Source organism: Cnephaeus nilssonii (assembly GCF_951640355.1).
Source record: "Cnephaeus nilssonii genome assembly, chromosome: 1".
Lineage (NCBI taxonomy): Eukaryota > Metazoa > Chordata > Mammalia > Chiroptera > Vespertilionidae > Cnephaeus > Cnephaeus nilssonii.
In genome coordinates this window covers 75,550,912-75,578,872 of record NC_137072.1, presented here as the reverse complement: position 1 = coordinate 75,578,872, position 27,961 = coordinate 75,550,912, and the positions used below count along the sequence as shown (strand labels likewise).

At 39.1% G+C, this 27,961-nt stretch overlaps 1 protein-coding gene and 1 pseudogene across 7 annotated transcripts in view; both read right to left on the bottom strand.

Annotated features, from left to right (window-relative positions):
• LOC307102429 (UDP-glucuronosyltransferase 2B31-like) overlaps nucleotides 1–27,961 on the bottom strand; it is a gene marked incomplete at both ends in the record, with an annotated part of 259,955 nt that overhangs the window by 187,520 nt on the left and 44,474 nt on the right. For 2 of the 6 annotated variants that reach the window (XM_079775991.1, XM_079775980.1), the window contains 4 exons: nucleotides 16,071–16,350; nucleotides 19,002–19,221; nucleotides 21,305–21,392; nucleotides 23,368–23,499. In XM_079775991.1, coding sequence (XP_079632117.1) covers nucleotides 16,071–16,350; nucleotides 19,002–19,221; nucleotides 21,305–21,392; nucleotides 23,368–23,499 — 720 coding nt within the window. Of the gene's footprint in view, nucleotides 1–2,712; nucleotides 2,862–11,521; nucleotides 12,246–16,070; nucleotides 16,351–19,001; nucleotides 19,222–21,304; nucleotides 21,393–23,367; nucleotides 23,500–27,961 lie in introns of those variants that run through there. The other 4 variants (XM_079775989.1, XM_079775976.1, XM_079775990.1 and 1 more) reach the window with 4 other exon arrangements.
• Nucleotides 1,371–1,636, bottom strand: LOC307102256 (protein dpy-30 homolog; annotated as a pseudogene). Its single transcript has one exon. The product of its transcript is annotated as a protein dpy-30 homolog (transcript).

Below are 27,961 nucleotides of genomic sequence, written 5' to 3'. Positions count from 1 at the left end.
CAAGCTCATAAAAATATTCTTGAAAAGAAAGGCCCCAAATGGGTCTGAATTAGGCATCTGACAGTTTACATCTAATAAATCATTACTGTGTTGATCTGCCTATGGCTTCATTGATAATTTTCTCATGTTCAAGTCTTCCTTTATTAATATGCCTAAGCAGATATTTGTTAGAATTGTGGTATCTATAATAATAAAAGAGTAATATGCTAATTAGATGAGGCATCCTTCTGGATGTCATTCCGGACATCCTTCCAGACAAAGCAGGGACCAGAGCGAAGCCCGGGTCACGGGTACCTGCCATTGGCTGGAACAAAGCCAGCCTAGGCCCCAGGTGCCAGCAGGCGGCTGGAGGGAAACCAGCCTGGGTCCCCGGTGCCAGAGGGAAGCCAGTGCCTGCAGCCAAGGGAAGGAAGGCCTACTCTTGCATAGATTTCGTGCATCGGGCCTCCAGTATAGTAATAGTAATGTATTGGAAAAAGAGATATAACATATTTAAAAAGTTCTATAATCATAAATCACTTTTAGAAGATAGTGATTGCCTATCTTTCTGATGTATAAAACTCCCAACTCAGTGGACACTAGCTACATGTTCTTAACTTCAGCCTTAGCACCGAGTTGATACATAGCTACTTCTGTAAATTAAACTGCCTCACCGTTTAGAGTTGTGCAAGTTGGCCATGAGAAACTCTAGGTTTGGGCCCAGTCAGATCATATTCTATGAGAACGATATCCTCTAGACATGCATCATGTATTCCTTGTGAAATCTTTTGTGGCAACTCTGGAGTCACATATTCCCCAATTAAAGACTGTTAAATGACCAGAAAAGAGATGATGTCAAAGTTGACTATGTCAGCTTCATTAATATTAGGAGGACATATTTGACCCCACAAAATTATCTTGTTATTATTTTGATTCACCTCCCCAAACACATGGAGTTTGAATAAAATGTGTGTGTGTGTTCTTGATTGACAGACCTGTCATCATCATTTTTGCTTTCTTTTGATGTCTTAACACTTTATTTTGAAGGTGATTTAAAAAACAAATTTAAGGACAATCAGAGAAAAAATGCACAGAATACACTCATTAAATAAGTATTGTGATGAAAAAAAAATAAGTGAAATAGGTTATCTTCTGCAACTCTAGTAATAAGTTGTTATTCTGAAGTTTCTTTACTTCTAAAATAAAAATAAGTGAAATACGTTATCTTCTGCAACTCTAGTAATAAGTTGTTATTCTGAAGTTTCTTATACTTCTAAAAGGGAGGTGGGGGAGTTATGACTATTAAAGCTGCCTCTTAATCACAGAAAACAAATTTTTCTGTTCTACGTCAGTTTCCATCTTCCAGCTCTGACTTGTTTTTTTTGTTTTTTTTAAAGATATGATGCTAGAAATTCAAAAGGATTTGGTAGTCTTTCCTTTGCAAGTACAGCAATTTTTAGTAATAAGATAGGCATAACAATCTGATCCAGGTAGGTACATTTGGCAAAGACTGCAGATCCACTTTGCGTTTTGATGATTTTTCTGCATTAATATTCTCAGTTTTCACTATCCTCTCACCATTATCTGTGGGACTATTCTCAGAATGAGGATTTTCTGAAACCTGTGCCTGTCTTTCCAGCATCTGCTCTGGCTCCATGCCAGACCCTGCAAGTCACAGTTTCTGGATACCAATCCATGCCGGAGCCTTCCATTTCTAAGAGCCCTCTGTAAAATAAATCAAGAATTCTCCTAGGAACATCATGTACCCTAAAAACTTCCTAAAGGGATTTTCAAAATATTCTCACAGTACAAGTAAATGCGGGCGTTCCTCTTCACTCACTATTGATAGTTCAACACAGTACCTATGTAATGCTTATCTATTACTCATTTGTTTCTCAATACTGTTTTCTTTTAACATCCCTGACACTCTACATTTTTTCTTTGAAGACTTAAGAATGTGGTATACAATTATCTTTTTTATTCCAAAAGAAACCTGTCATCAGGTTGGTAAAGAATCAAGCCAAGATTGGGTCTCTCATTTTCCTGAACTCTTATGCTGGTGACCTCCAATATTTCCTTAGCTGTGTGTTGAGCTTGAGACCACATATTACCCAATGACTTCTAGAAAATTCTTCCTGAAAATTCCACTTTTTTCTTTAAGTAAATAGTCACAATATAGAACTCATTGTATTAGTATCAAATAAATTTTATCTTATGTTTTCTATTTCAGTAGATGCCATCACTATCAAACATTCAAAATGAAAATCCAAGAGTCATCTTCATTTTCTTCTCTTCCTTTAACTCTTACTTCCCCTGTCACCCAGAAAATAGCGTGGAACTTATCCCAGGGTCTCATGAAAGCATGTTTATCTCCCAACCATCATAATATATGCCCATTTTCATAACTTTGTCATGCCTGTGAAGAATACAACAGCAGTGTCCTTAGTGATTTTTATGGCTCCGATTTCCAGTTGCTCCTATCAATTATCCATATTGTAAACACAATGATATTTTAAGATGTGCTTCCATCATGCCATTTTATTTTCAGCCTGATTTCCCAATATAATACCTAAAATACCTATAAATAACTCACAAGAGCCCTCTGTCATGGAAATGGAGTTGGCCATCCAATAATATTCAACATCATGTTTCCTTACCAAGACTGTAAGCTTTAAAAGGAAATCAGGTATCATATCATAAGGTACATAAAGTCCATCAATGCTGTAGTCTTACCTTAGGTAATGGTTTGGCAGGTTTGCAGTGCAATCCTCCAACAAATTCAAAATTAGGTAGGTATGGACGAGGAAATTCAAAATCCCAATATGTTCGAATTAACCAAATTTCAGCTTTTCCCAGAGTCTCACATAATGTAGTGGGTCTTCCTGGATAAAAAAATATTGAGTAGAGGGAATTAGACTATAAGTTGAATGGGAAAATTGCCCCACTAACTTTATGATTATCAATAAAAAATTAAGTTTAGCTCTTCTAGAATAATATGGCTTTTAGATGTCAAATGAAAAGGGGAATTAATACAATAAAAATGGAATAAAAAAAGAAATAGAAAAATAAGTAAAGACGAAAGAAAGAAAAGAGAAAGTAAAAAAGGAAAAATAGATTATTTGTAAATTTATTTTTACAAGATAAAAGAAACCTAACGTGTAAACACAACTCCAAACTGCTAATTAATTTATTCCTATTTTTTTTTCTCTCCAACTGAATGGCAGATGATAGATTAGCTCCACTATATCTGCACCAATCACCCCTCAATGGTTTCTAGTTTTCTAGTCAGGAATATGTCCATATCCTCTCCAGCATGTTTTAATTTCAGGATTACTCATATTGTTATAGAATCCCATCAATATCAGTCGACTTCATCCTTCTGAGTTATATCTCATCACTTCAATTCATGGGACACTATTTTATTAGTAAAAACCCCATCAGTAATTCATACTCATGATGACCCTCTTTTTGGGATATGTGATACATAAAAACATACTACAGTCATCACACACCTTTTTACTGCTGTCTTTACTGCTGCCTTACTGATGTGTTTTGAAGGGTATTTAAGGCATTAATTTTAGTGTTTTATCCAGAAGAATGACTAATTGCAAATAACAAAGTCATTAACTTCTCTTTATAAAAAATACATGTTTTATAACTGAGAGGAAATGGGGGAAAAACAGGTGAGAATCCTTTTCACTTTATATGATTTCTATCTTCTTGAATTTGAAGAGACTTTGCCTGTGTCCCAATATGTGGACTATCTTTGAAAATGACCTATGTGCACTCCCAAAGAATGTATATTCTGTGGCTTTGGGGTGAAGTGTTCTGAAGATATCAATTAATTCCATCTGATCCGGTGAGTCATTTAGGATTGATGTTTCTTTGCTGATTTTTTTGTTTAGAGGATTTATCCAGTGGTGTTAGTGGGGTATAAAGTCACACACCTTTTTACTGCTGTCTTACTTTACTGCTGCCTTACTGATGTGTTTTAAATGACATTGAGGGTATTAATTTTAGATTTTTATGCAGGAGAATGACTAATTGCAAATAACCAAGTCATTAATTTCTGTTTATGAAAAATACATGTTTTATAACTGAGAGGAAGGGGGGAAAAATAGGTGAGAATCTTTTTCACTTTAGGATTCTAATTAAAGTTGATGGTGACATAAACCCAGGGAGGAAAGCCTCATTTTATAATCATTACTTTTTAATGTGAGGTCATTTAGTCCAAAGGCTGTAATTTGATAAGGAAGAAGCTTTGACTAAGGATATTCAGTTTGAAATTTCCAGAGATTAGATTAGAACTCCATCCCTTTGCTTCTGAATTAATGTCTTTTTGCCTTCTGGATGTCTACTTTTTTTTGAGACTCAAATCGTGCCTTGATTACAAACCCAAAGGTGATATTTTTATTAGTCATTATCTTATTTAAATTAATCACTTTTCTGCTTAAGTGGTTAAGTTTATATGACCTTAGCTTCATTTTAGAAAGACAACTTAAAGCAATTAGGAAAATTCTACATTTAAAGTAATGATTCACAATAATGGGTACAGAAGAAATAAGTAGAAAGAGAATGAAAATGAATTTAAGTATAAAACAAACTGTAAATAATTTCATAAATTATATTTGAAATGTTACATATGAGGAATTATGGACATAAAACTGATATAAAATAGATAAATACCCCCTTTTTTAGTTATATAATTTACCTAAAATAGAGTTATATAATAAAAATGGATAATTCTAAATATATGTATGTTATGTGGGTTAAATTAATGGTTTAAATTTAACTACCAAGTAGATATTATTATTAAATGAATCTGTTAGTTTAAGTGAGTTAAGTGGGATGGTTTTAAATTTTAAATACTTATTGCGTGAATACATTCTTAGTACAATTTTTGTTTAATAGGAGAAGCTCTTTTTCTCCTCCTTCTATAATGCTTCTGTCCTTTTCCTCAAGTTGAGGCTTTTCATAGGTCTTTACTCATAATCTTATCATGCCCAAATGTGGCAGTGACATATTGTAGTTTTCAGTTACCACTGAGGGTAGTTTTGAGCCAAGATTTTTGTATTTTTTTGTCCTGTATTTATAGGGCCTCGTAAGCAGTGTGCTCCCAGCATGCATAATGATTATAGAGATAATTAATTATAGAAAGTCATTACATTTGAGTTTAAATCATGGGTATATAAAAGGATTTAAATTATATATATATATATATATATATATATATATATATATATATATATGTATTTATTGACTTCAAAGAGGAGTGGACAGCAAGTGAGAGAGAAGGAACATCAATGGTGAGAAATAATCATTGATTGGCTCCCCCTATAATGCCCCACGCTGGGGATCTAGCCTGCAACCCAGGCAAGAGCCCATACCTAAAATCGAACAGTGACCTCCTGGTTCATAGATCGATGCTCAACCACTGAGCCACATCAGCTGTGCTCAAAGGTTTTTTAAAATGTTGGTTTCTTTGAACATTAGTTCTGTGAAACAATTTGATATTCAGTAAATTAGATTAGATCATATATTTAGTGCGAGATATGATCTTTTGTTTGTTCTTGTCTGTGCTTCTCAAAAATAGTTGAAGTAGAAGCCTGTCTAAGTTGATTTATTCAAATCACAGCTAAGTGTATGAAATTGCAAATAAAAGCATTTTAAGCACAAAAAATATTAAAAATAGTTTCAATAGGTATATATCAACCTATTAATTAATGGTTCTCTTTAACTGCTCAAGATACAAAATCTTTTAGGATTTTCTAATTACTTCTTCAGTTTTTGTGTAGCATTCTCCCCAGAAATATAAAGTATCCTAGGAATATTTTTCAAAACCAGCCATGATGAACTTGTACAAATACTCAAAAAAATATTAGCAAATAAGACTCAACAACATATTAGAAAGATCATAAACCATGACCAAGTGGGATTTATTCCAGGGATGCAAGGCTGTAGAATATTTACAAATCAACAAACATGATACATTACATAAACAAATTGAAAGACAAAAAGCACATGATTATATCAATAGATGCAGAAAAAGTGTTTGAAAAAACTCTGACACCATTTTTTATAAAAACTCTCAGCAAAGTGGGAATAGAGGAATCATACTTTGACATAATAAAGGCCAAATATGACAAATGTACAGCCAATATCATACTCAGTTGGCAAAAACTAAAACCATTTCCATTAAGAACAAGTATAAGATGGGGATACCTGCTTTTACTACTCTTCAATATAGTACTAGATTTCTAGCCACTATATTGATTTCAGAGAAGAAAGAAGAGGGATTGAGAGAGAAGAAACATCAATGATGAGAGATAATCATTGATCTACTGCCTCCTGCACACCCCTACTTCGGATAAAGCCTGCAACCTGAGTTTGAGCTCTGACTGGGTATAGAACTGTGAGCTTGTGTTTTATAGGTCAATGCTCAACTATGAGCCACACTTGCCAGGCTCAATGGTATTTTTATACAACAATAATGATCTATCAGAAAGATAAACTAAAAAAAAAAAAAAAAATCCAGGGGAGAAACCAAGATGGCGGTATAGGTAAACACCTGAACATCTGCCTAACACAACAATTTCAAAACTACAACTGAAAGACAAAACAGACATCATCCAGAACCACAGGAAGGCTGGCTGAGTGGAAATTATACAATTAGAAGGAAAGAGAAAAGCACATTGAGATTCAGAGGAGCTGTGGAAGTAAAGGCAGAGGTACGGAGAGGCGCACGTGGAGGGGGGCTGGCAACTGAGTACTCGGCTGTCTTTTTCAAGCGGGAGGGAGACAAAAGCTCCCAACTACTCTGAACTCCAGTTTTGGGTGAGACTCTGGGGATCCAGACTCATATGGGCAGAAATGGACTGTCTGGGAGCTGGCAGAACTCAAGGGCGGCTTTCTCTCAGAGGTGCTTGTCACAATTACCATGGGACACTGAGACCCGGGGGCCTCTTAGGTCAGGGCTGTTGGGAAGTCATTGTTGTTTGCTCCGCCCTGAGACTTCGCCCCACCTCAGCTGTGCACAGAGTCTTTTGCATTTGAATGGCCTGGTCCTTTGAAATCTAAACTTACCTAACAAACTGCATCTGAGTCAGTGAGACCCAGAACATCCAAAAGAAGGCCCAAGGCCCTGCAGCAGCTGGCATGGCTTCACAGCTGGGCCTCATCTGGGCACCTCCAAAACCCAGACAAAGAAGAGGAATCTGCAGAACTCTCCATAGCTCCTGCTGGGTGGCCTCAGGCAGAGGCTAAATTAACACCTCCTTGGAGATCCAAGAGCCAGTGTACCCAGGGGTCAGAGTAGGACCATCCAGATTATAACTCCTCAGACCCATAAGGGACACACTCAGTGAGCAGACTCAGTGAGCACCAAAGCCCCACTGAAGCAAGTCTAGCCTCATAAGGGTATCTCCAGCACAGAAGTTCTCCCATCGTAGAAACAGCTGATCCTCACGCCAATTGGCCTGGAGGTCAATTCCTCCCAGTGACACCAACAACAATCTAGGCTTAACTACAAGACTGTGCACACAGACCACAAAGGCGTGCACCAAGAGTTCCCACCTCAGGTAACTGGGGAGGCTAAAACACTGGGCCCTATAGGACACCTAGCACACAAAGCCACTCTGTCAACTCAGGGAAGCAGCCAAAATGTAGATACAAAGAAACAGGTCACAAATGAAAGAAATGGAGGAAAGCAAACTACTGGATATAGAGTTCAAAACCATGGTTATAAGGTTTTTCAAGAATTTTCTAGAAAAGGCTGATAAATTTAGTGAGGCCCTTGAGGATATGAAAAAGGACCAAGCAGAAATTAAGCATGCACTGACTAAAATAAAAAATAATATACAGCCGAAACTGGTTTGGCTCAGTGGATAGAGCATAGGCCTGCGGACTCAAGGGTCCCGGGTTCGATTCCGGTCAAGGCATGTACCTTGGTTGCGGGCACATCCCCAGTAGGGGGTGTGCAAGAGGCAGCTGATCGATGTTTCTCTCATCGATGTTTCTAGCTCTCTATCCCTCTCTCTTCCTCTCTGTAAAAAATCAATAAAATATATTAAAAAAATAATATACAGAGATCCAACAGCAGACTAGAGGATCACAAGAATCAAGTCAAAGATTTTAACTACAAAGAAGCAAAAAACACCCAACCAGAAAAACAAAAGGAAAAAATAATCTAAAAATATGAAGATAGTGTAAGAAGCCTCTGGGAAAACTTCAAGCGTACCAACATCCCAATTATGGGAGTGCCAGAAGAAGAGAGAGAGAAAGATACTGAAAAACCTATTTGAAGAAATAATGACCAAAAACTTCCCCCACCTGCTGTAAGAAATAGACTTATAAGTCCAGGAAGCACACAGAACCCCAAACAAAAGGAATCCAAAGAGGACCACACCAAGACACATCATAATTAAAATGCCAAGATCAAAAGACAAAGAGACAATATTAAAAGCAGCAAGAGAAAAACAGTTAGTTGCCTACAAGGGAGCACCCATACAATTGTCAGCTGATTTCTCAACAGAAACTATGCAGGCCAGACGGGAGTGGCAAGAAATATTCAAAGTGATGAATAGCAAGAACCTACAACCAAGATTACTCTACCCAGCAAAGCTATCATTCAGAATGGAAGGTCAGATAAAGAGCTTCACAGATAAAAAAAAAGCTAAAGGAGTTCATCACCATAAAGCAGAATTATATGAAATGCTGAAAAGTAATCTTTAAGAAGAGGAAGAAGAAGAAAAAGGTAAAGATAAAAATTATGAACAACAAATACATATCTATCAACAAGTGAAACTAAAAATCAAGTGAAAAAAAATCTGATGAACAGAATAAACTGGTGAATATAATAGAATCAGGGGCATAGAAAGGGAGTGGACTGACAATTCTCGGGGGGGAAGGGGTGTGGGGGGTGCAGGAAGAGACTGGACAAAAATCATACACCTATGGATGAGGACAGTGTGTTCGGGGATAAGGGCAGAGGGTGGTGTGGGAACCGGGTGGAGGGGAGCTATGGGGGAAAAAAGGGGAACAATTATAGTAATCTCAACAATAAAGATTTATTTTTAAAAATCAATTTACCATTGCAACGAAATATTTCAGATACTTAGGAATAAACTTAACCAAGAAGGTAAAACACTTGTACTTGGAAAACTATAGGACATTGATAAAAGAGGTAGAAGAACATAAAAACAAGTGAAAGGATATACCATGTTCATGGATTGGTACACTTAACATAATTAAAATGTTCATACTATCTAAAGCAATCTATAGATTCAATGCAATCCTTATTAAAATACCAACAACATATTTCACAGATCTAAAATAAATACTCCAAAAATTTATATGAAATGAAAAATGATTCCAAATAGCTGCAGCAATCTTGAGAAAGAAGAACAAAGTTGGAGGGATCACAATACTAGATATCAAGTTATGCTACAAAGCAAATCAAAACAGCTTGGTACTGGCACAAGAACAGACATATAGATCAATGGAACAGAAAGAGAACCCAGAAATCAATCCAAGCTCAATGAATGTTTGACAAAGGAGGCAAGAGTATACAGTGGAGTTAAGACGGTTTCTTCAATAAATGGTGTGAAAATTAAACAGATACATGCAGAACATGAAAACTAGACCATCAACTTATATCATATACAACAGTAAACTCTAAATGGACACAAGATTTATATGTAATTTATGAAACCTTAAAAATCTTAGAGAAAAACATAGGCAGCAAAATATGAGACATCGCACGTAAACAATGCATTTATGGGTTTATCTCCTAGGGCAAGGGAAACATAAAAAATAAACAAATGGGACTACATCAAACTAAAAAGCTTTTGCAAAGCAAAGGGAACCAGTATGAAAATGTAAATGTAGCCCATTGTATGGGAGCACATATTTGCCACTGATATATCAAATAAGGGGTTAATTTCCAAAATATATAAAGTACTCATACAACTCAACCAAAAGAAGTCAAATAACCAATTAAAAATTGGGCAGAGGACTTGAATAGATGCTTTTCTAAAGAGTAGGATAAATGGCCAAGATATATAAAAAAAAATGCTCAAGGTCACTAATCTTCAGAGAGATACAAATAAAAATGACAATGAGCTATCACCTCATACCTGCCACCATTTATTGATGGCTACCATCAATAAATCAACAAACAAGTGTAGAATTTCCTCAAAAAATTAAAAAATAGAACTGACATTTGATCCAGTGATTCCACTTCTAGGAATATATCCTAAGAATACCAAAACAGCAATCAGAAAGAATGTATGCACCCCTATATTCATAGCATTGTCATTTACAATAGGTAAGATATGGGAACAGTTCAAGTGCCAATCAGTAGATGAATGGATAAAAATGCTGTGGTACATTTACACAGTGGAATAATATGCAGCTATAGAATAGGAGGATCTATTACCATTTGAGACAACATGGAGGGACCTGGAGATGATTATGCTAAGCAAAATAAGCCAGTCAGAGAAAGAGAAATATCACATGGTGTCACCTCTATGTGGAAACTAATGGACACAATACACTGATGAATAAAATAAAATTAGATGAATGGAAACATGGAAGGGACTGGTGAATCTTACAGGGAAGCGGGGAGTGAGGCAGTGGGAGGAGTTTAACCAAAGAACTTTTGTATCTTCATGCACGGGTAGGGTCAATAGCCCTGGCCAGCTATCAGAGCTGATCAGGGCCTTCAGGCTGCTGGCCGGGGACTTCCTTCCCCCAGTTGCTGGCTGCCTGTGGGGACCTTTCTTCATTACGTGCCGCACCCTGGTGATCAGTGCACATCATAGTGAGTGGTCAAACTCCCAGTCAGTCAAACTCCGGAGGGAACAATTTGCATATTAACCTTTTATTATATAGGATATGCATTGTCCAAGAACACAGAAGGTAGTATGGTGAAGGCCTAGGCGTGGAGGAAACTGGGTAGTTGAGAGCAAGGAGGAATAAAGGAGGCAACATTTGTAATACTCTTGATAATAAACACAAAAAAAGAATGGTTGATACCCTGTTCTAGTAAAAATGGTATAAGATTGAGTGTAACCATCACTAATTATAAAAAAAAAAATTTGGGAGTGGATACAGGTGAATTAAATATAATATATTTGTTAATAATAATATTTTAGATTATTACAGGTATCAGACAAGTAGGTTATATTCCCCTTAGGATAAATATTATACTGTCTTCAAGAAGAATAGCTATCACTTCCTCTAATATGGAAACTCAATGTACTGTATTTATGTAATATCCAAATATGACCAACATTCCTAACAAGTGTCAAGTTGTCTTATGATAAGTGGTTTGATGACTATAAAGACAGAGTAACCATGGCAAGAGATTTTTTGTTCCCATTTCCACTTAGTTTTGATAACCAGTTGATTACTGTAACTGGTAGAGTTTTAAATGAAAGATAGATATTTTAAATTGTTTTCTTCCATTTACTTAGATTCCCTTCACTTAGATTTCTAAATTTATTTTGATAACAAGTTTGAAATAAAAAGCAAAATGTCTTACCTAATGCCTCACTGTAAAACTGGTCCCAAAAATGAATGTCATAATCCCGGATCCATAAGTCAAAGAAAACGGAAAGCATTGTATTTTTTACTCTTTCCAGAAAGGTCATTCGGTCGGTAAGTCCCACCATCTGAACAGGAACATAGGAAGGTGGAGTGGGGAGTTTCCCACAGTGTTTCTCCTTCATGCCTCCCATAGACACTCTTAATGTGAACACAAAAGGGACTGCAAGCAATTCAGCCACCAGCTCTCCACAGGGCATCACAGGGTCTATAAGCATTACATCGTAGTTGGTTCCCTGGAGCTTCCTCATGAGTGTCTGGTTGTAGACTGCACTCTCACACAGGGTTTTTACACTTTCAGTTACTTCAATAAAAACCTCATTCAATCTTACTGTAGATCGCCAGGGTGTTAAGTTTGGCAAGTCATTCAAAATTACGTCCAGAAATTTGTCTTGTGCTCTCTCCATTAATTCTTTCGGATATTCTGGATGTAATACCTCGAAGTTCAGTGGGGAAGGTTTGCTGTAGTCAATGAGCTTAGTATGTGGAAAAGACAACACTGTTACCTCATGTCCTTTCTTTGTGAGTTCCTCTAGAATGGTCTTTATATTAAGCCAATGGCTCATGTCAACGGGCCATACCAGAACCTTTCCACCGAATCCACAGCCAGCACTACAGAGCTGCAGCAGCAGAACCGCCAAAGCCCACTTCTTAGATAACATGACAGCAGCTCCGCCACTCACTGCTCTGTTGAGGCTTTAGGGTGTTTCTGCCCAGTGCAGAGACCAAATGGCAATAAAAACACATAGTAAGTTAAAAATTAACTTTAAAAAGAAACGTTTTTGTGTTATATGCAAGGTTAATGTTTATTGGGGGAATAAAACAAATAAAAAAGATATCTGGGAAAATTTTTTCAAATTCCAGATTGAAAATAACAAACCACCTAAAGTTAATATTTCTCCCCCCCCCCCTCTCTCTCTCTCTCTCTCTCTCTCTCTCTCTCACACACACACACACACACACACACACACACACACACACACACCAACACCCATTCTACTGTGTGTTTGAAGGTGGCAAGTGATTTAGGTGAACACATATTCCACATCATTTGCCCTATGTGAAATAGCAAATAATTTGCTTGGACACCTATGGGGAGTATTTTGATAAGAGTGTTATGACAAGTACAGGGTGTTCAGAATTCCAAAGAAAAAACAATCCATTAAGAAATAATTGGAAACAACTGTAGTAAGGTAGATAACATATGAGGTAAGATGAAAGCCTTGGTAGGATTTAGGCAGTGAGGCAAAAGGACAGATTTCACAATGAATAGAGGAATGAAAAAAGTTCATGCGTATTTGGAAAACATTCCAGTGGGCGTGGATTGCAGAGAAAGTTGTGGGAAGTAGGTTATAGAAGAAAGTTGGATTGAAGTAGGAGGCAATAGGTAGTGTTGAATGGTTTCAATTTTAATTTATAGGCAAAAGTTATTTACTCACATTTTAAAGGAACATCATAAGATCAAATTTTCCCTTTAGCAAATTATTCTGACAGCTAAACATAGAATATATACAAAAGCAAGAGTTAAAAGAAGGGAAACTGATTAAAAATGTGTATTGATAACTTAAACATGAGACTATAATAGCCTGAAACATAGATTAAAAATAGTAAATATGGATTTTTCAAGATGGTGGTGTAGTATGTGGATCTTTCTCATACCTCCTCTCAGAACCAAATTGGAAATAACACTAAATTAAGAAAACAATTATCCTGAATTACTAACTGAAGACTATTTGAAGAGGAGACTTTTAACATACAGTATATCAAAGATTTACAAAATAGTGATTAAACATTTATAGAATTTATAATGTAATCACCCCTATAATTCTAGTGCCCATCTGACACCATACATCATGTATGTACTTAACAAAGGATGCAGATGTTGTTATATTTATATTAGAAAATAATTGATTTTAACCGAGAAAGCATTACCCAAAATAAAAGTCAATGAAAAATGAAAGTTTTCCAAATTTTTCATTCATTTGGAAGTTATATAATTTTATGTAAATGAAGTTATTACCACCTTAAACTATACTAATAAAAGCGTAATATGCTAATTAGACCAGACAGCTGAACTATCTTCTGGACGTCATTCTGGACGTCCTTCGGGACAAAGCCATGGTGTCAGGGGCCAAGGCAGAGGCAGTTGGTGGCAATCAAGCAGGCAGGTAGAGTGGTTAGAGGTGATCAGGCTGGAAGGGTAGAGCAGTTAGCAGTGATCAGGGCAGCAGGTAGAGCCAATTAGGGGTGATCAGGCAGGTAGGCAGAGGTGGTTAGGGGTGATCAGGCAGGCAGGCAGAGGGGTTAGGGACGATCAGGCATGCTGGAAGATGGGCAGTTAGGAGCCAGGGGTCCCAGACTGAGAGAGGGATGTCCGACTGCCGGTTTAGGCCCGATCCTAAACCGGCAGTCAGACATCCCACAAGGGGTCCCGGATTGGAGAGGGTGCAGGCTGGGCTGAAGGACCCCTCCCCCAAGCGTAAATTTTATGCACTGGGCCTCTAGTCCTATATAATAAAAGGCTAATATGCAAATAGACCAAGCAACTGAACAACTGGTTGCTATGATGTGCGCTGACCACCAGTGGCCAGGCGTGTAACATGGCAGGCGTTGGCCGCCTTGGGATGGTGGAGTAGGTGAATAGGGGCACCAGACCAAGGTGTGGTGCTGGTTGCTATCATCAGGGCAAGCCTCTGGTGGTTACTGAAAAATTTTTCTCCCATGCTCGATCCCCAGGAAGGGGTGTGCAGGAGGCAGCTAAATGATGTTTCGATCTCTCTATCCTTCTCCTTCCTCTCTCCCTAAAATAAATAAAAACATTTTTAAAAAAAATAAAATAAACTATATATATAAAAGCCTAAGTGACTGGTCGACTGGTTGCTATGACACACACTGACCAGAAGGGAACAGACGCTCAATAGTGCCACAGTCCTGCCAGGTGCTTGCACCTGCTGCTGGTGCAGCGTGCTGGCCCTGATTGGTTGGCGCTCTCAGCCCGTGCCAGCAGCAGCTGCCAGCCCATATCACCGCTCAGGGCGTCTCCACCTCCCCCTGGTCCTGAGGGATAATCAGGGCCAGCAGTCACCTCTCACACCTGTTGCCTAGCATGGCCCTGCTCGCACCCGCTACAGGCACCAGAGCCGTCAGTCGCACATGCTTACATAACTGGCCTCACTCGCACCTTCTGCTGGTGCAGGCCCCAGTCACTCAGTGTGGTCAGCAGGTTGGAGCAGGGTGGCAGAGTGGGGCTGCCGGCAGAGAGGGGACTCGGGGCCTCAGCTGGTGGGGCCGGGTGGGGCCCAGAGGATGGGCCAAGAACCGCCACTCTGCTCACTGCAGCCTCACAGCCCACAGTTCCTTACTTTTTTTCACTCTTTATTTTTTATCCATTTTTTAAATTAAGGTATTATATGTGTACATATCTTACCATTGCCCCCCGCCCACTCCCATACATGCCCTCACCCCCCAGAGTTTTGTGTCCATTGGTTATGCTTATATGCATGCAGGTGCATGAATTTATGCCCTGGTCCCCTAGTATGGAATAATCATTATTTCAAACTACCTTCCACTAAAACATTGAATTGTTCACCATGTCTGCAAGTAGCTAAGTGATTCTGTGCCTTGTTTTACAAGAAGTGGGCATATACTGTATATGTACACACATATTTGGAGAGAATGAAAATTCAATAAGACACTTTAGAGTACGGATTCTACATTTTCAAACCTATACTTGGAACCATATATCCATTATCAAAGACTAAAAGGAGAGTGAAAACAACCGGGTGAATCTTTTTAAAGGGCTGTGAGGTAAAGAGAATTAGCTACTGAAACCAAAGTCTTTCATAAATAGCTCAGTTCACAATAGGAAGCAATTAGCTGTTGTTATATTTCTCAATCCACATAGGTTTTGATGATAAATTAAACTGGATGAAAGCAAATGACTTCCATGTCTTTAGGTAAGAAGTGATGCTGATGCTGGATGTACATTAAAACAAAGGAGCATCGGTGGTCTCCCAAAATGAAGCAGGAGGATGAATCATTTTGCACAATTCTAACTTTTGAATAGCTTCTTTAGCAAAAGATAAAACTACAGAATTTTGCACCAAAATAATATTAAAATATTCTAAGTATTTGCAAACTAATATTAATACGGGAATAGACTACTTAATGTTCTTGTGTTCATGTGTAATGTTTGAAACACAGTTAAGATAATTTTTTGGTATAACTTTGCAATTAGAATAACAAATTTAAAAATATATTCATATGGCTTTATTTTTGTTTTAATTTTTATTAGTCTTTATGTTTGGCATGACATATTTATAACTCTTTATCAGGTAGGCACTTGAAAACAAATTTTGATCTGAGAAGCTAAATTGTGAAAAGTAAGGTTGTCACAGGTGGTAGTGACCCTTTCATTGCACTTCCTGCTGGAATAAAGTGGAGGAGTCCTATCTAGGAAGCATATGAGCTTCAGGCCTCTGAAACAACTACTCTCTTTTATTCTTCTTTCCTGTTTTAAAAAGCTTCCGGCAACAAAACAGAACACATTTTGTGATGACAAATGTAGCAGTTGCCACACAGGCCAGCAGGAACCCTATCACATCCAAAGAGTGGTACTGGAACCAGCTGAGGTCATGGGAGGCTGGCCGAAGATGTTTGGCTCCTTTGTGGCGCATGACAAACTCGATCCAGAAGACTGCTCGATCCAGAGGCTTTACTGGCTGGTCATGATGAATTCTTGATAATTTCATAGCATTCTCCTTATATCTAAAGAAGAAAAACAAAGATACCAACATTGAAAGTAAGTTAATTTGCTTAATAGTTAGCCAATCATTCCCATTCAGAGTTGCATTTTTTTAAAATTAAAAAATATGTTTATTGACAGGCCAGCATGGCTAAGTGGTTGTACAGTATGAACAACCCATGAACCTTGAACCATGAACCAAGAGGTGACTATTCGATTCTAAGTCAGGGCACATGCCCGTGTTGCTGGCTCGATCCCCAGTGTGGGGTGTGCAAAAGGCAGCTGATCAATGATTCTCACTCATTTTTGATGTTTCTATGTCTCTCTCCCTCTTCTTTCCTTTCTGAAATAAATAAAAATATATTTAAAAAATATACACAAAAAACATTATGCCATGTGAAAGAAGCCAGTTCCAAAAGATCATATATTGTATGACACTGTTATTATGAAATGTCCAGAATGACTAATCTGTAGAGATAGAAAGTTGATCAATGTTTGCTTGGGTGAGGGAGATGGGAAGTAACTGCTAAGGCATATAATATGTCTTTTGGGATGACAAAAATGCCCTAAGTTTATATTATGGTGATAGTTTCATTGCTTTGTAAGCATACTACATATATTTGAATTATGCAATTTTAGCATGTGAATTTTATGGTATGTAAATAATATTTCATAAAATATGTTTAAATTATTATAATAAAATAAGTTTTTGAGTGTAAAGATATTTATAGTTTCAGAAATTTTAGGTATTGAATTTATTTAGGTAAAGAATTTATGATTTTTTCTTCTAGTTTATCACTCTTCCTTCTATGTATTTTATCACATTTTTTAAAAAATGTGTCCTCATAATTACCTACATAACTTTATATTATTGGAGGAGAAAATTGTTGCACTACATGGCTCCCCATTAAATACATGGGGTTAAAATGCAACTTTGAAGTAAATGTGTGGTCAAAAGTAAAAGTAGACTTAAGATGGGTTAACTCATGTTATTAATGTCGAAATTTGCCTCTTAAAAATGGGATGAAATTAAGATACACTATTGGCAAATAATCCATCCTAACATAGAAAGATGGAATATGCAAATTGACTGTCACACCACCATAAAAGATGGCGGGACCCAGTCCCCTCAGCCCACCGGATATTACTATGGCAAGTGGCCTGAGAAGGTTTTCAGCAAGAGTAAGAAGCAAGAGTAAGAAGCAAGGGTGAGAAGCATGCCTTGGCGGGATCTAGGGAGAGCCAGTGGTCTCAGGGCTCCTACTGCTTGGGGAGGCCCTTGTAGTTTGGTTCTGAAACCACAGGGACCCACTCCAGCATGGACTGGGGAGTAAGTGCCGCTGCCGCCCACCCAGTGTCAGGTCCCTGGTTAAGGAAGCAGTTCCAAGTCATAGCCACGGGGCCTGGCAGGGCTGTGTCTCCCCAGACCATCATGGCTGAGCTCTGTCGGAGGTGGCAAGTGCCTCCAGGGTCACTGTCTGCCCCTGGGATCATTGTCTGCCCCTGGGCTGCCTGTGGACACCGATGGAGCAGGTGCGGGTTGAACATTTTAATGAAAATGGGATGCCATGCCCTGCATTACTGTGCCCTGGTCCCCAATGAGGAGAGGGCAGCGGGAATGGGGGGCACAGCCTCAGGAACCTTTTAGGAGGCACTGGGGCTCGGGAGGGGCTGGGAGCAGAGGGCCCCTGTTTCTGGGCTGACAACAGGATGGACCTGAGGTGCCTCCAGTCCCTGTCATCCACCCAGTGCTGGGCTGCGGGCCCTCACTCCAGAGCTCAGCCATAGGAGGCGATGGTCTGGGGATGTTTTTACTGTTATCTGGCTGGAAGTACAGGAGGCAGTAGAATTAGTCATGATTGTAATTTAATTTCTCCAAACTCAGAGCTATTTTCTTTCCAAATACATCAGGGGCCAGAAAATGTTCAAAGAACTGGGGAACCATTCCCAAATCAGGAAGGGAAGTCATAGAGTGTATACTATTGCTACAAGTACAGTATTTCCTACTACTTACAACATATACAATGTAATGTATTAGATGCCTTCCTATCACATAAAGTGCGTATTCTCTTAGAGTAATACTGGTAGATATGTTATAGTTATGGCAGTATGTCATATCCTATCTATAGTAATAAAAGGGTAATATGCTAATTACACCAGAGACCTTCCAGGAGACCTTCTGGACGTCCTTCTAGATAAAGCCATGGTGGTGGGGCCGAGGCAGAGGAGGTTAGGGGCAATCAGGCCAGGAGGTGAGGGCAGTTGGGGGTGATCAGGCTGGTGGGGGGGCGTTGTGGGTGAGTAGGCCAGCAGGGGGGACCAGTTGGGGGCAAGCAGGCTGGCAGTGGAGGGCAGTTGGGGGCGATCAGGCCATCAGGGGCGGGGTGGCAGTTGGCAGTGATCAGGCCAGCTGGGGGGGAGGCAGTTGGGGGTGAGCAGGCCATCAGGCAGAGTGGTTAGGGGCAATCAAGCAGGCAGGCAGGTGAGCAGTTAGGAGCCAGTAGTCCCGGATTGCTAGAGGGATGTCTGACTGCCAGTTTAGGCCCAGTCCCACAGGGGATCCCAGATTGGAGAGGCTGCAGGCCGGGCTGAGGGACCTCCCACCCCTGCACGAATTTCTTACACCAGGCCACTAGTGTATAAATACTATTTATAAAAAACATGTGATACTTACGAAGGGTCATTAATGACAGTCTTTAATGCATCGAGCAAATCTGTAGTTGAAATAGTGCTGAAGTCCAATCTGACAGCTGCTCCCTTGGTCTTCATGTGAGCAATGTTATCAGGTTGATCCGCAAACATAGGAAGGCCCACCATAGGGATCCCATGGTAGATCGCCTCATAGATGCCATTGGTTCCACCATGAGTTATAAAGGCTTTGGTTTTTGGATGACCTAGAATTGGATGAATTTCAGCAAATTATGTGCTATAAACCTTGGAAATAAAATTATAATTTTGCAATATAGGCACTGACAGAGGCAATATATTTAGTAACAGATTGGTCTACACTTCAGACTGTATTAAAGTGTCTTTCAGAACTCATAGGAAGAGGCACCTAAGTCTGCTGGAGAGACAGTGAAAGCTTACATAGAAGATTAGTGTGTTTCTTTTGACTTGAAATGAATACAGGTTGCCAGTGGACAAATGGAAAGAGAATATTCTGGATTGTAAAAAGTGTATGCCAAAAAAAAGTGGCGGTGCATGTTGAAATATATTCTCTTAATAAAACAGTGAAGTCAGAGTGTGATATGTAGCAGACAGTGGGATGGTAGTGGCACAGGAATCAGAGGAAGAAAAAGCTCTCCTAATAATAAAAACCCTCGGTTGTAATGACCAGTAAAGACTGAGGTTTGACCAACCGGAAGTGTGGCAACCCAGCGCTGACTGCTTCCACTGCAGGCGCAGTACCCCAGTACTGACTGCTGAGGGGGCTGCAAATCAGGGCCAGAGAGACACCTGGAGAGAGAAGCAGGGATTGATCCATAGCCTCTGAGGCAGCTTTTGACCAGCACCTGCCTCTCTCTTTCTCTCCCAGTCTGGCCAGCAGCTGTGCTTCCTTTACTCTCTAGGCCTCCACTGGGGCTGCTGATCAGCACTGCCTTTCTAATCGGGTCCCATTGATAGGGCCAGAGACGCTGACTGGCATAGGAACTGACCAATCAGAACCAAATGTGGGTGCTGTGAAGAACCAAGGGCTGCCTAGGAGGTGGAGCTTCTGACAATGACTGGCATAGACACTGACCAATCAGGACCAAATGTGGGTCCTGTGGGGAGCCAATGACTTCCTAGGAGGCAGAGATTTTGATGCTGACTGGCATAGAAACTGACCAATCAGAACCAAATCTGGGTGCTGTGGAGAGCCAATGGCTGCCTAGCACATGGAGCTTTTGACGCTGACTGACATAGAAACCAACCAATCAGAACCAAATTGTCAGCAGAGGAGGGCAGTTGGGGGCAAGATCAGGCCAGCAGGAGGGGGCAGTTGCGGGCCTCTAGGCCAGTAGGGGAGGGCAGTTAGGGGCGATCAGGAAGGTGGGCAGAGGCAGTTAGGGGTAACCAGGCTGGTAGGGGAGGGCAGTTAGGCTAAGGTGACCAGATCGTCCCACTTTTGGTGGGACAAAACCGATTTTTAACAATTTGTCCCACGTCCCACAGCGTTTTAAAAAAAGTCCCTATTTTTGGAAAGATTTAGGGACTTTTTTAAAATGCCGTGGGACGCAGGACAAATTGTTAAAAATCGGTTTTGTCCCGCCAAAAGCGGGACGACCTGGTCACCTTAAGTTAGGGGTGATCAGGCTGGCAGGCAGAGGCAGTTAGGGGTGATTAGGCAGGCAGGCAGGTGAGCAATTAGGAGCCAGTGGTCCCAGATTGTGAGAGGAATGTTCGACTGCCGGTTTAGGCCTGATTCCTGTGGATGTCTGACTTCTGACACATTGGCAGTCTGACATCCCCCAATGTGTCGCCAAATGGAGAGGGTTCAGGCTGGGCTGAGGGAACCCTCCATGCAAGGATTTCGTGTACTGATCCTCTAGTACATTATAATGAAATATGTTATTTCTTCAGGAAGAGATATTAATTTTTTCCCCAATGGATAATGGAGAGTCACTGGTAATAGAAGAGGAGCTGATATTTTTCAAGGACACTTGTACACCTTTACTGTGGGTTAAATGATTGGTGTAAGGAGAAAATTAGGAGGCAGAGTGACAATTGGGAAAGTGTTGAGATATTCTCTCTGAGAGGAATTACACATGAAATAAAGATCTTTTGTTTGTGTCCATACGGAACATCGCTGTGTAACATAAGATGCCAACTGTTATAGTTTATCCTTTTACCCTAGGACTAGGAAAGAAATATTGGGAAGTTCATTTTTATTTTTGAGGTTTTCAGTAAGAAATGTTTAATACATTTTTATCCTAGTGAACTGTTTTATCATTCTGGTTGACTTGATTCTGATTTCTGGATTTTCCAGAATCTTACCAAGAAGGTCATTCTGGGGGATCCATTTATAGAGCCTTGTATTTGGCCCTAAAGTATCTGGTTTTTTGCCATCATATCTCCATATAACCTGTTAGGGTAAAGAAGGTAATGTATTACTTGTGTCAAACTGCAGAGTTATATCATGCAAGAATTCTAAATAAGTTAAGATACATCTAGTTAAACCCCTGACATATTTAAGGTAAGTGAATGAGGACACGACATGTTGATAATGAGAACCAATAAAACACTGATATAAGAGGCATATGTACTCTTATTGCAAGTTACTTATTATATTCAGGCAGGTATGAATGCAATCATGATGTTTCACACTTTGGGGTTAGACAAATGAGATTGTCAATGACCAATTCAAGTATATAAAATTTTTAGGTAGTCATATAATTGTAGTGCAAAACACATCAAATTAATAGTCTACACATTTATTTTATTTATTATTCTAGCTCGCATCATCTAGATTTAATGTTAACCTGCCTATTTCTTTTTGAATGATGGGGAAGTAGTTTTTTATATTCACTAATTTCATAAATTATCTTAGAGTTTTACATCATTTGCTTTACAAAATCAATGCAATTAGCTATTTATTAGAATTAAATCATTCTGATATTTAATAGTTTATTAATAATAATAAATAATGTCTGCTTAATGAATATGTTTAGCTTCTTTTAGTTTTCTACTTATTAATCACCACTTCTAAGTGGTAACTTTTACCCAAATCCAGTATATCACTTTAACTAGGATGGAAAATTTTCTTAAAATGTGGAATTTTAAAGCCATTGGCACTTATGAATAATAGTTTACCTGTTGAAAAGATCAAATATGATGATGATAAATTTAATTAATCTGACTGTGAATATTTCAAAACATGCTACAATGCACTGACAGCATTGATTAATATGGTTAATGAATTATAAATAGCCAAGCAATTTATAAGTCCACCAGTGAGCTGGATTCTAGTTTATAAGTGGTTAACATCTCTTTTCTATGTGAGTATTAAAGTTACTTCAAGTTCTTAGCAAATTTGCATAGGTGATAGGGAAGGAGCTACATTAGTTAGGGAACTAAAAGTAGTTCACTATTACCTGGAGACTTCAAAAATATTTTATATATTAGAATAATTCACTACTATAATTTATGGAGAAGGAGGAGCATCTGAAACTGTCCCATGCTAGGCTTGCTTCTGGTTGACTCTCTTATCTCCTCCTCCTCCTCCTCTTCCTCGTCGTCGTCGTCTCCCTCCTTCTCCTCCTAATCCTTCATCTCCTCTCCCTCCTCCTCATCTTTCTCCTCCTTCTCCTACTCCTTCTTCATCAGAAGTTATTATTCTGATGGGTTGTTTTGAGGCCACATATTATAAAACACTGGGTCACCTTGAGGGCTGAACCCACCTCCACCCTTTCTTTTATGTCTTCCTGCTTCAGAATTTAGCAGGGCCCAGTCCACCAGGGAGGTTCTCTTTCCTTTTTACAGGCCATTTTTTTTCTCTTTCTCTAAATCATGGTGGCTGGCTTAGATACCTCGATGCAACTTGGTGAGCCCTGAATATCCTTACTCTGAATATCACCTTGCAAAACTGAATAGACCTAATCCAAAATTCAGGGAAAGTAAGAGAGGCCTGGATTACCTGGGAAGTCTAAATTGTTGATGCCATTCAAACTGTTATCATTCCCTGTTTAATGTTAAAATTTAAGTCCATTCTGAGAACATCGGTAATGTGTACAGTACTCTAGGAATCCTGCAAGGAAATGAAGCAAATGACAGGATAGGATTTGGTGATATCTGTTCCTGCCCTATAATACTATTAACAAACCAAACTTCACACTGTCCTTTAGAAACATACTTCTTTGTGACCAGAATGCTAATGCCAACATTATTGTCCATCAGAAACACCCTCTGTACTACTTTAGCACCTGACATGTGTGGTTTTTTTTTCTAAGATCATAGAAGCTATCCTAATACTATACCTTCCATGTAGACATTTCTTAATCAGACCCTTTACAGAGTTTAACACTCTCATTAGTTTTCTGCTCTAAGGGAGTTTATCTAACCTTTTGAGGAACCTGGGCAAGGGCTGCTGCAATCACATTGGCTCTTTCTTCTGTCATGTTAGTGACCATCGACCCCAGGGAAAACACCACAATACCATTTTCTCCGGAGCTCTGGGCAAACTCTTCCATTTCCTGGGAAGGAAGAATTCTTTTCCATTACAAAAGACAGTAGCATAGTGAACACTATTGAAATGATTGCTACAAACAGCCAAAGAGAAAATTAAGTATCATAAGAAGTTATTAGTATAGTTCTTGTTATTTTAAATTGTGTTAAAATACACATAATATACTTTCCATCTTAACCATTTCTAAGTGTATAGTTCAGTAGCATATGTATTCTTATTGTTGTATAATCCATCTCCAAAACTTTTTCATCTTGTAAATTGAAACTGTACATTTCTTAAGGTGTAATTCTCCATTTTAACAGTCCCTGGCAACTATCATTCTTCTTTCTGTTTCTATGAATTTGACTAGTCTAAATCCCTAAAGTAAGTGGAATCATGCATTATTTGTCTTTTTGTCTGTGGCCTATTTCACTTAGCAAAATGTCTTTAAGTTCATCTAAGTTATAGCAGGTGTTATAATTTCCTTCAATTTTAAGGCTTAGTAATGTTTATCAACATTACTGAGCCACCAGAAAGACAACAAGTGGGCCGTAGAGCAAATTAATCCTGAAATATTGCAGGAGGTAAAAATCACAAAACTGATACTTTCATTTTTCAGGGACATCATGAGAAGGCAGGGTTCTTTGAAAAAGATAATGCTGGGAAAAATAGAAGGCACCAGGAAAGAGAATGATCAAATATGAGGTGGATTGACTCCATAAAAGAAGCCAAGCCATGAGTCTAAAAGAGTTGAGAGGGCTGTTAAAACTAGGATTTTGTGGACATCACTCATTCATAAAGTCCTCAGGAGTCAGAGCTGACTCACAGCACATAACACATATTACACCATTTTGTGTATTGATTGTTTATCGTTTTATCTATCAACTAGAGGCCCGGTGCACAAAATGCATGCATGGGTAAAGTCCCTAGGCTTGGCTGGCAATCAGGGACGATCTGGCCTTTCAGCTGCTGGCCAAGGTCTTCTTTCTGGTGCCAGCTGGGGCCTTCCTTCATTCTGTGCTGTCCCCTGGTGGTCAGCGCACATCATAGCGAGCGATCAAACTTTCCAGTCAAACTCCCGAGGAGACACTTTGCATATTAGACTTTTATATGTATGGATGGCCCTTGAGTTGATTTTATCTTTTGGCTCTTGTGAATAGTGTTATGAATATGATTCTAATGTCACTGTTTTGGAATATACCCAGAAGCTCTATTGCTGGATCAAATGATAATTGTTTTTATTTTTGTTTGTGGAACCTCCATTCTCTTATTATCAGTGGCTGTTTTGAAGAGACTTAATTCCTCAGTTCCTTGGAGTATACAATTGATAAGCTTGAATTCCCTTATTACGTATTCTTGTGCTAATGTGTGTGTGTGTGTGTGTAAGGAAGAAATGAAATAGAACCAGTACACAGTATTGAAGAGGAAATGCTTTTAGAGACTCTTCACTTACAATGTTATCCTATATAATAAAGAGGTACTATGCAAATTGACCATCACTCCAACGATGGCTGCCCCCATGTGGTCAAAGTTGGCCCCCCCCATGTGGACACCAGATGGCTGCCACAAAATGGCCAGCAGAGGAGGGCAGTTGTGGGCGATCAGGTCAGCAAGGGAGGGCAGTTGGGAGGGACCAGGCCTGCAAGAGCGGGGGACAGTTGGGGATGATCAGGCCTGCAGGGGAGGGTGGTTGGAGGAGACCAGGCCTGCAGGGGAGGGCAGTTGGGGGGACCAGGCCTGCAGGGGAGGACAGTTAAGGGCAACCAGTCTGGCAGGGGAGGGCAGTTAGGGGTGACCAGGCTGGCAAGGGAGGGCAGTTAGGGGCAATCGGGCTGGCAAGGGTGGGAAGTTAGGAAAATGTTCATTATGATTAGAATGACTATATCTTTTTTATCATCTCTATAATAATTTATATCTCATCTTAACTTTTGTCAGATTCTCCCAATTTTCCCCCTAAATTATTAAAAATTTTTATTTAAGTATAGTGGCATACTATATTATATTTTTGTCAGGTGTGCAATGTAGTAATTTGACATTTATATACTTTATTGTGTGATAAGTCTAGTAACCATATCACTTCACAAAGTTATGATAAGTATTATTGACTATATTTCTTATGCTGTACATTAAATTCCTGTGATTCATTTACTTTATAACTAGACATATGTACCTCTTATTCCTCCTCCCCCTTTCCCTCACTTCCAACCCCCTACCCCTCTGGCAATCATCTATATATATACAAAAGGCTAATATGCTAAGTGTCCGACTGTCCAGTTAATGAGGTCATGTAGCAACGCACAGCTTCCTCTCCCTAGTGACTAGCCTCCTTGTAGTTTCTTCTGCCCAGGAACACTACTTGCTTTATAGCTAGGTGGAAACATTTCACACATGTCTCATCTCATTTCATCCTCACAGAAGTCCTGGAGTAGGTAGATAGGAGACTCGGTGGAAACCTCTTTTCTTTTCATTAGCAGAAAACAGAGATTTAGAAAGCTTAGGAACTTGACCTGACTGAAAAGAAGTAAGAAATGGTGGAACTGGAAAATGACTTCAGGTTTTCTAACTGCACAAAATATAGTCAAACACTGCTGCAGTTACATATTTTACCCTTTTTCCTACCTGCATGATCTACAATAATAATCTGCTTCATGTGGATATTTACTGCTATGTTGCTGACAATTACCTGAAAGAGAAGTTGGGGTGCTTCACTGGGCTGAAAAAGTTTAGCTACATCAGAAAGCAGGTCTAATTCAGCAAGTTTATTCTCTCTATATAAAAAGCTAAGTTGACTCAGGGATGGGTAATGCATCTAAAACTCTTGCGGTGCCAATCACATGATTGTCTTTCTATTTGTCATTGTTGATTATGAATTTGATTGACACTTCTAATATAGGGAAAGTGTGAGTAGCGATATTAAAATATTTCTTCTAATTAATCTCCTTTCATTATGCACGAATAAACTTGCTGAATACATTCCACTTGAGCATGATGTATAATCCTTTAACATATTGTTGAATTCATCTTGCTAATATTTTGTTGAAAATATTCACATCTATTTTTATCAAAGATATTTATTGTCTTGTGATTTTTTTGTATTGTCTTTGTCTGGTTTGGCTATCAGGGTACTGCTGACCACTTTCATAGAATGAGTTTGGGAGTATTATTTATTTTTTAATATCTCTGGAATATGAGAAGGATAGGTATTAATTACTAGGTAGAATTAAATGATCCGTAGAATTTACTTGTGAAATCATCTGGTCCTGAACTTGTTTGTTGGGAGCTTTTTTTAAAAAAATTTACTATTTAAATTTTCTTGCTAGTAATTGATATGTTCAGTTTTTATGCTTCTTCCTGGTTCATTCACTGAAGGTTGTATGTTTCTTGTGTAGCTATTTTTCTGGAGATTTCTTCTATTTTTTTTTTTTTTTCATTTGGGGCCTGTTCCTTTGTCTTCCTATATTTAATGCCTCTTTGTATTTGTTTCTATGTATTAGACCAATTGCTTTGATTTCCAGTCTTCTGTATTTCCTCATTTGTTTTACTTTCTGTATTTATTTCTAGGAATTAGATGAAACATCTCTCCTGAACATGTTGGAGTGGCTTTGTGTAGGAATGATCTTTGTGTATTCTGTGTGCTGAGTGGACTCAGCAGGTTGGCTGGAATTGAAGTGGTTGCTTGAGGTACCAGGGGTTCTCTGGCATGCAGGCTAGCCACAGTGGAGACAAACATGGGACAATTTTCTCAGGGTACTCAGCACTGGGGCACCCTGGTAAGCTGATTGGCTGGATTTGGAGCAGCCAGTGGCATATGGCTGCAGCACTGCCATGCAGTTTGTCTGTTTGAGCCTGGGGTGGCTGTGGGGTGAGTGGCCTAGGGCATGCTATGGTGGTCTTGCAGGTGAGCTACAGCACCTGAATTGAATTCCTGCCCATGCTATCAGTGGAAAGAGAATGTAAACATTGGCACTCACAGGCGCCTCCAATCCCAAAGTGTTTCCACAGAGCCTGTAGAGTTCTCCCAGTTTCTCAGCCTTCTCTATGCAATCTCTCTCTCATTTGTTGTGCAGAAGCTGTTCAGTCAACCCTCCGCTGTTTTCCAGGAGGAAATGCTCTTCATGTAGCTGTATATTCTGAGTGTTCATGGGAAGGTGTCAGTTCAGGGTCTTCCTATGTTGAAATCTTGGACCTCTTTCCCTAAATCACTTCTTACATGCTGGAGAATTACTATAATTCATGAGTCTGGTATTATTGTCCAGAATATCCACGAAATAACCTTAAGATTCCTAGTTAAAATTATCTTAGTTACTTATCTGAGTGTCCATGTTTCTGACATATATTTTGTTGAAAATATTCACATCTATTTATATATGACACCTTTTGCTCTGAAATCATATTGTAAAATGGAAGTTCTATTAAAATATGCCTTGTGTACCTGGCTGTGAGGGGCCCTCATCATCACCTCGCTGAATCTCCCAGGGAGCACCTGCCCC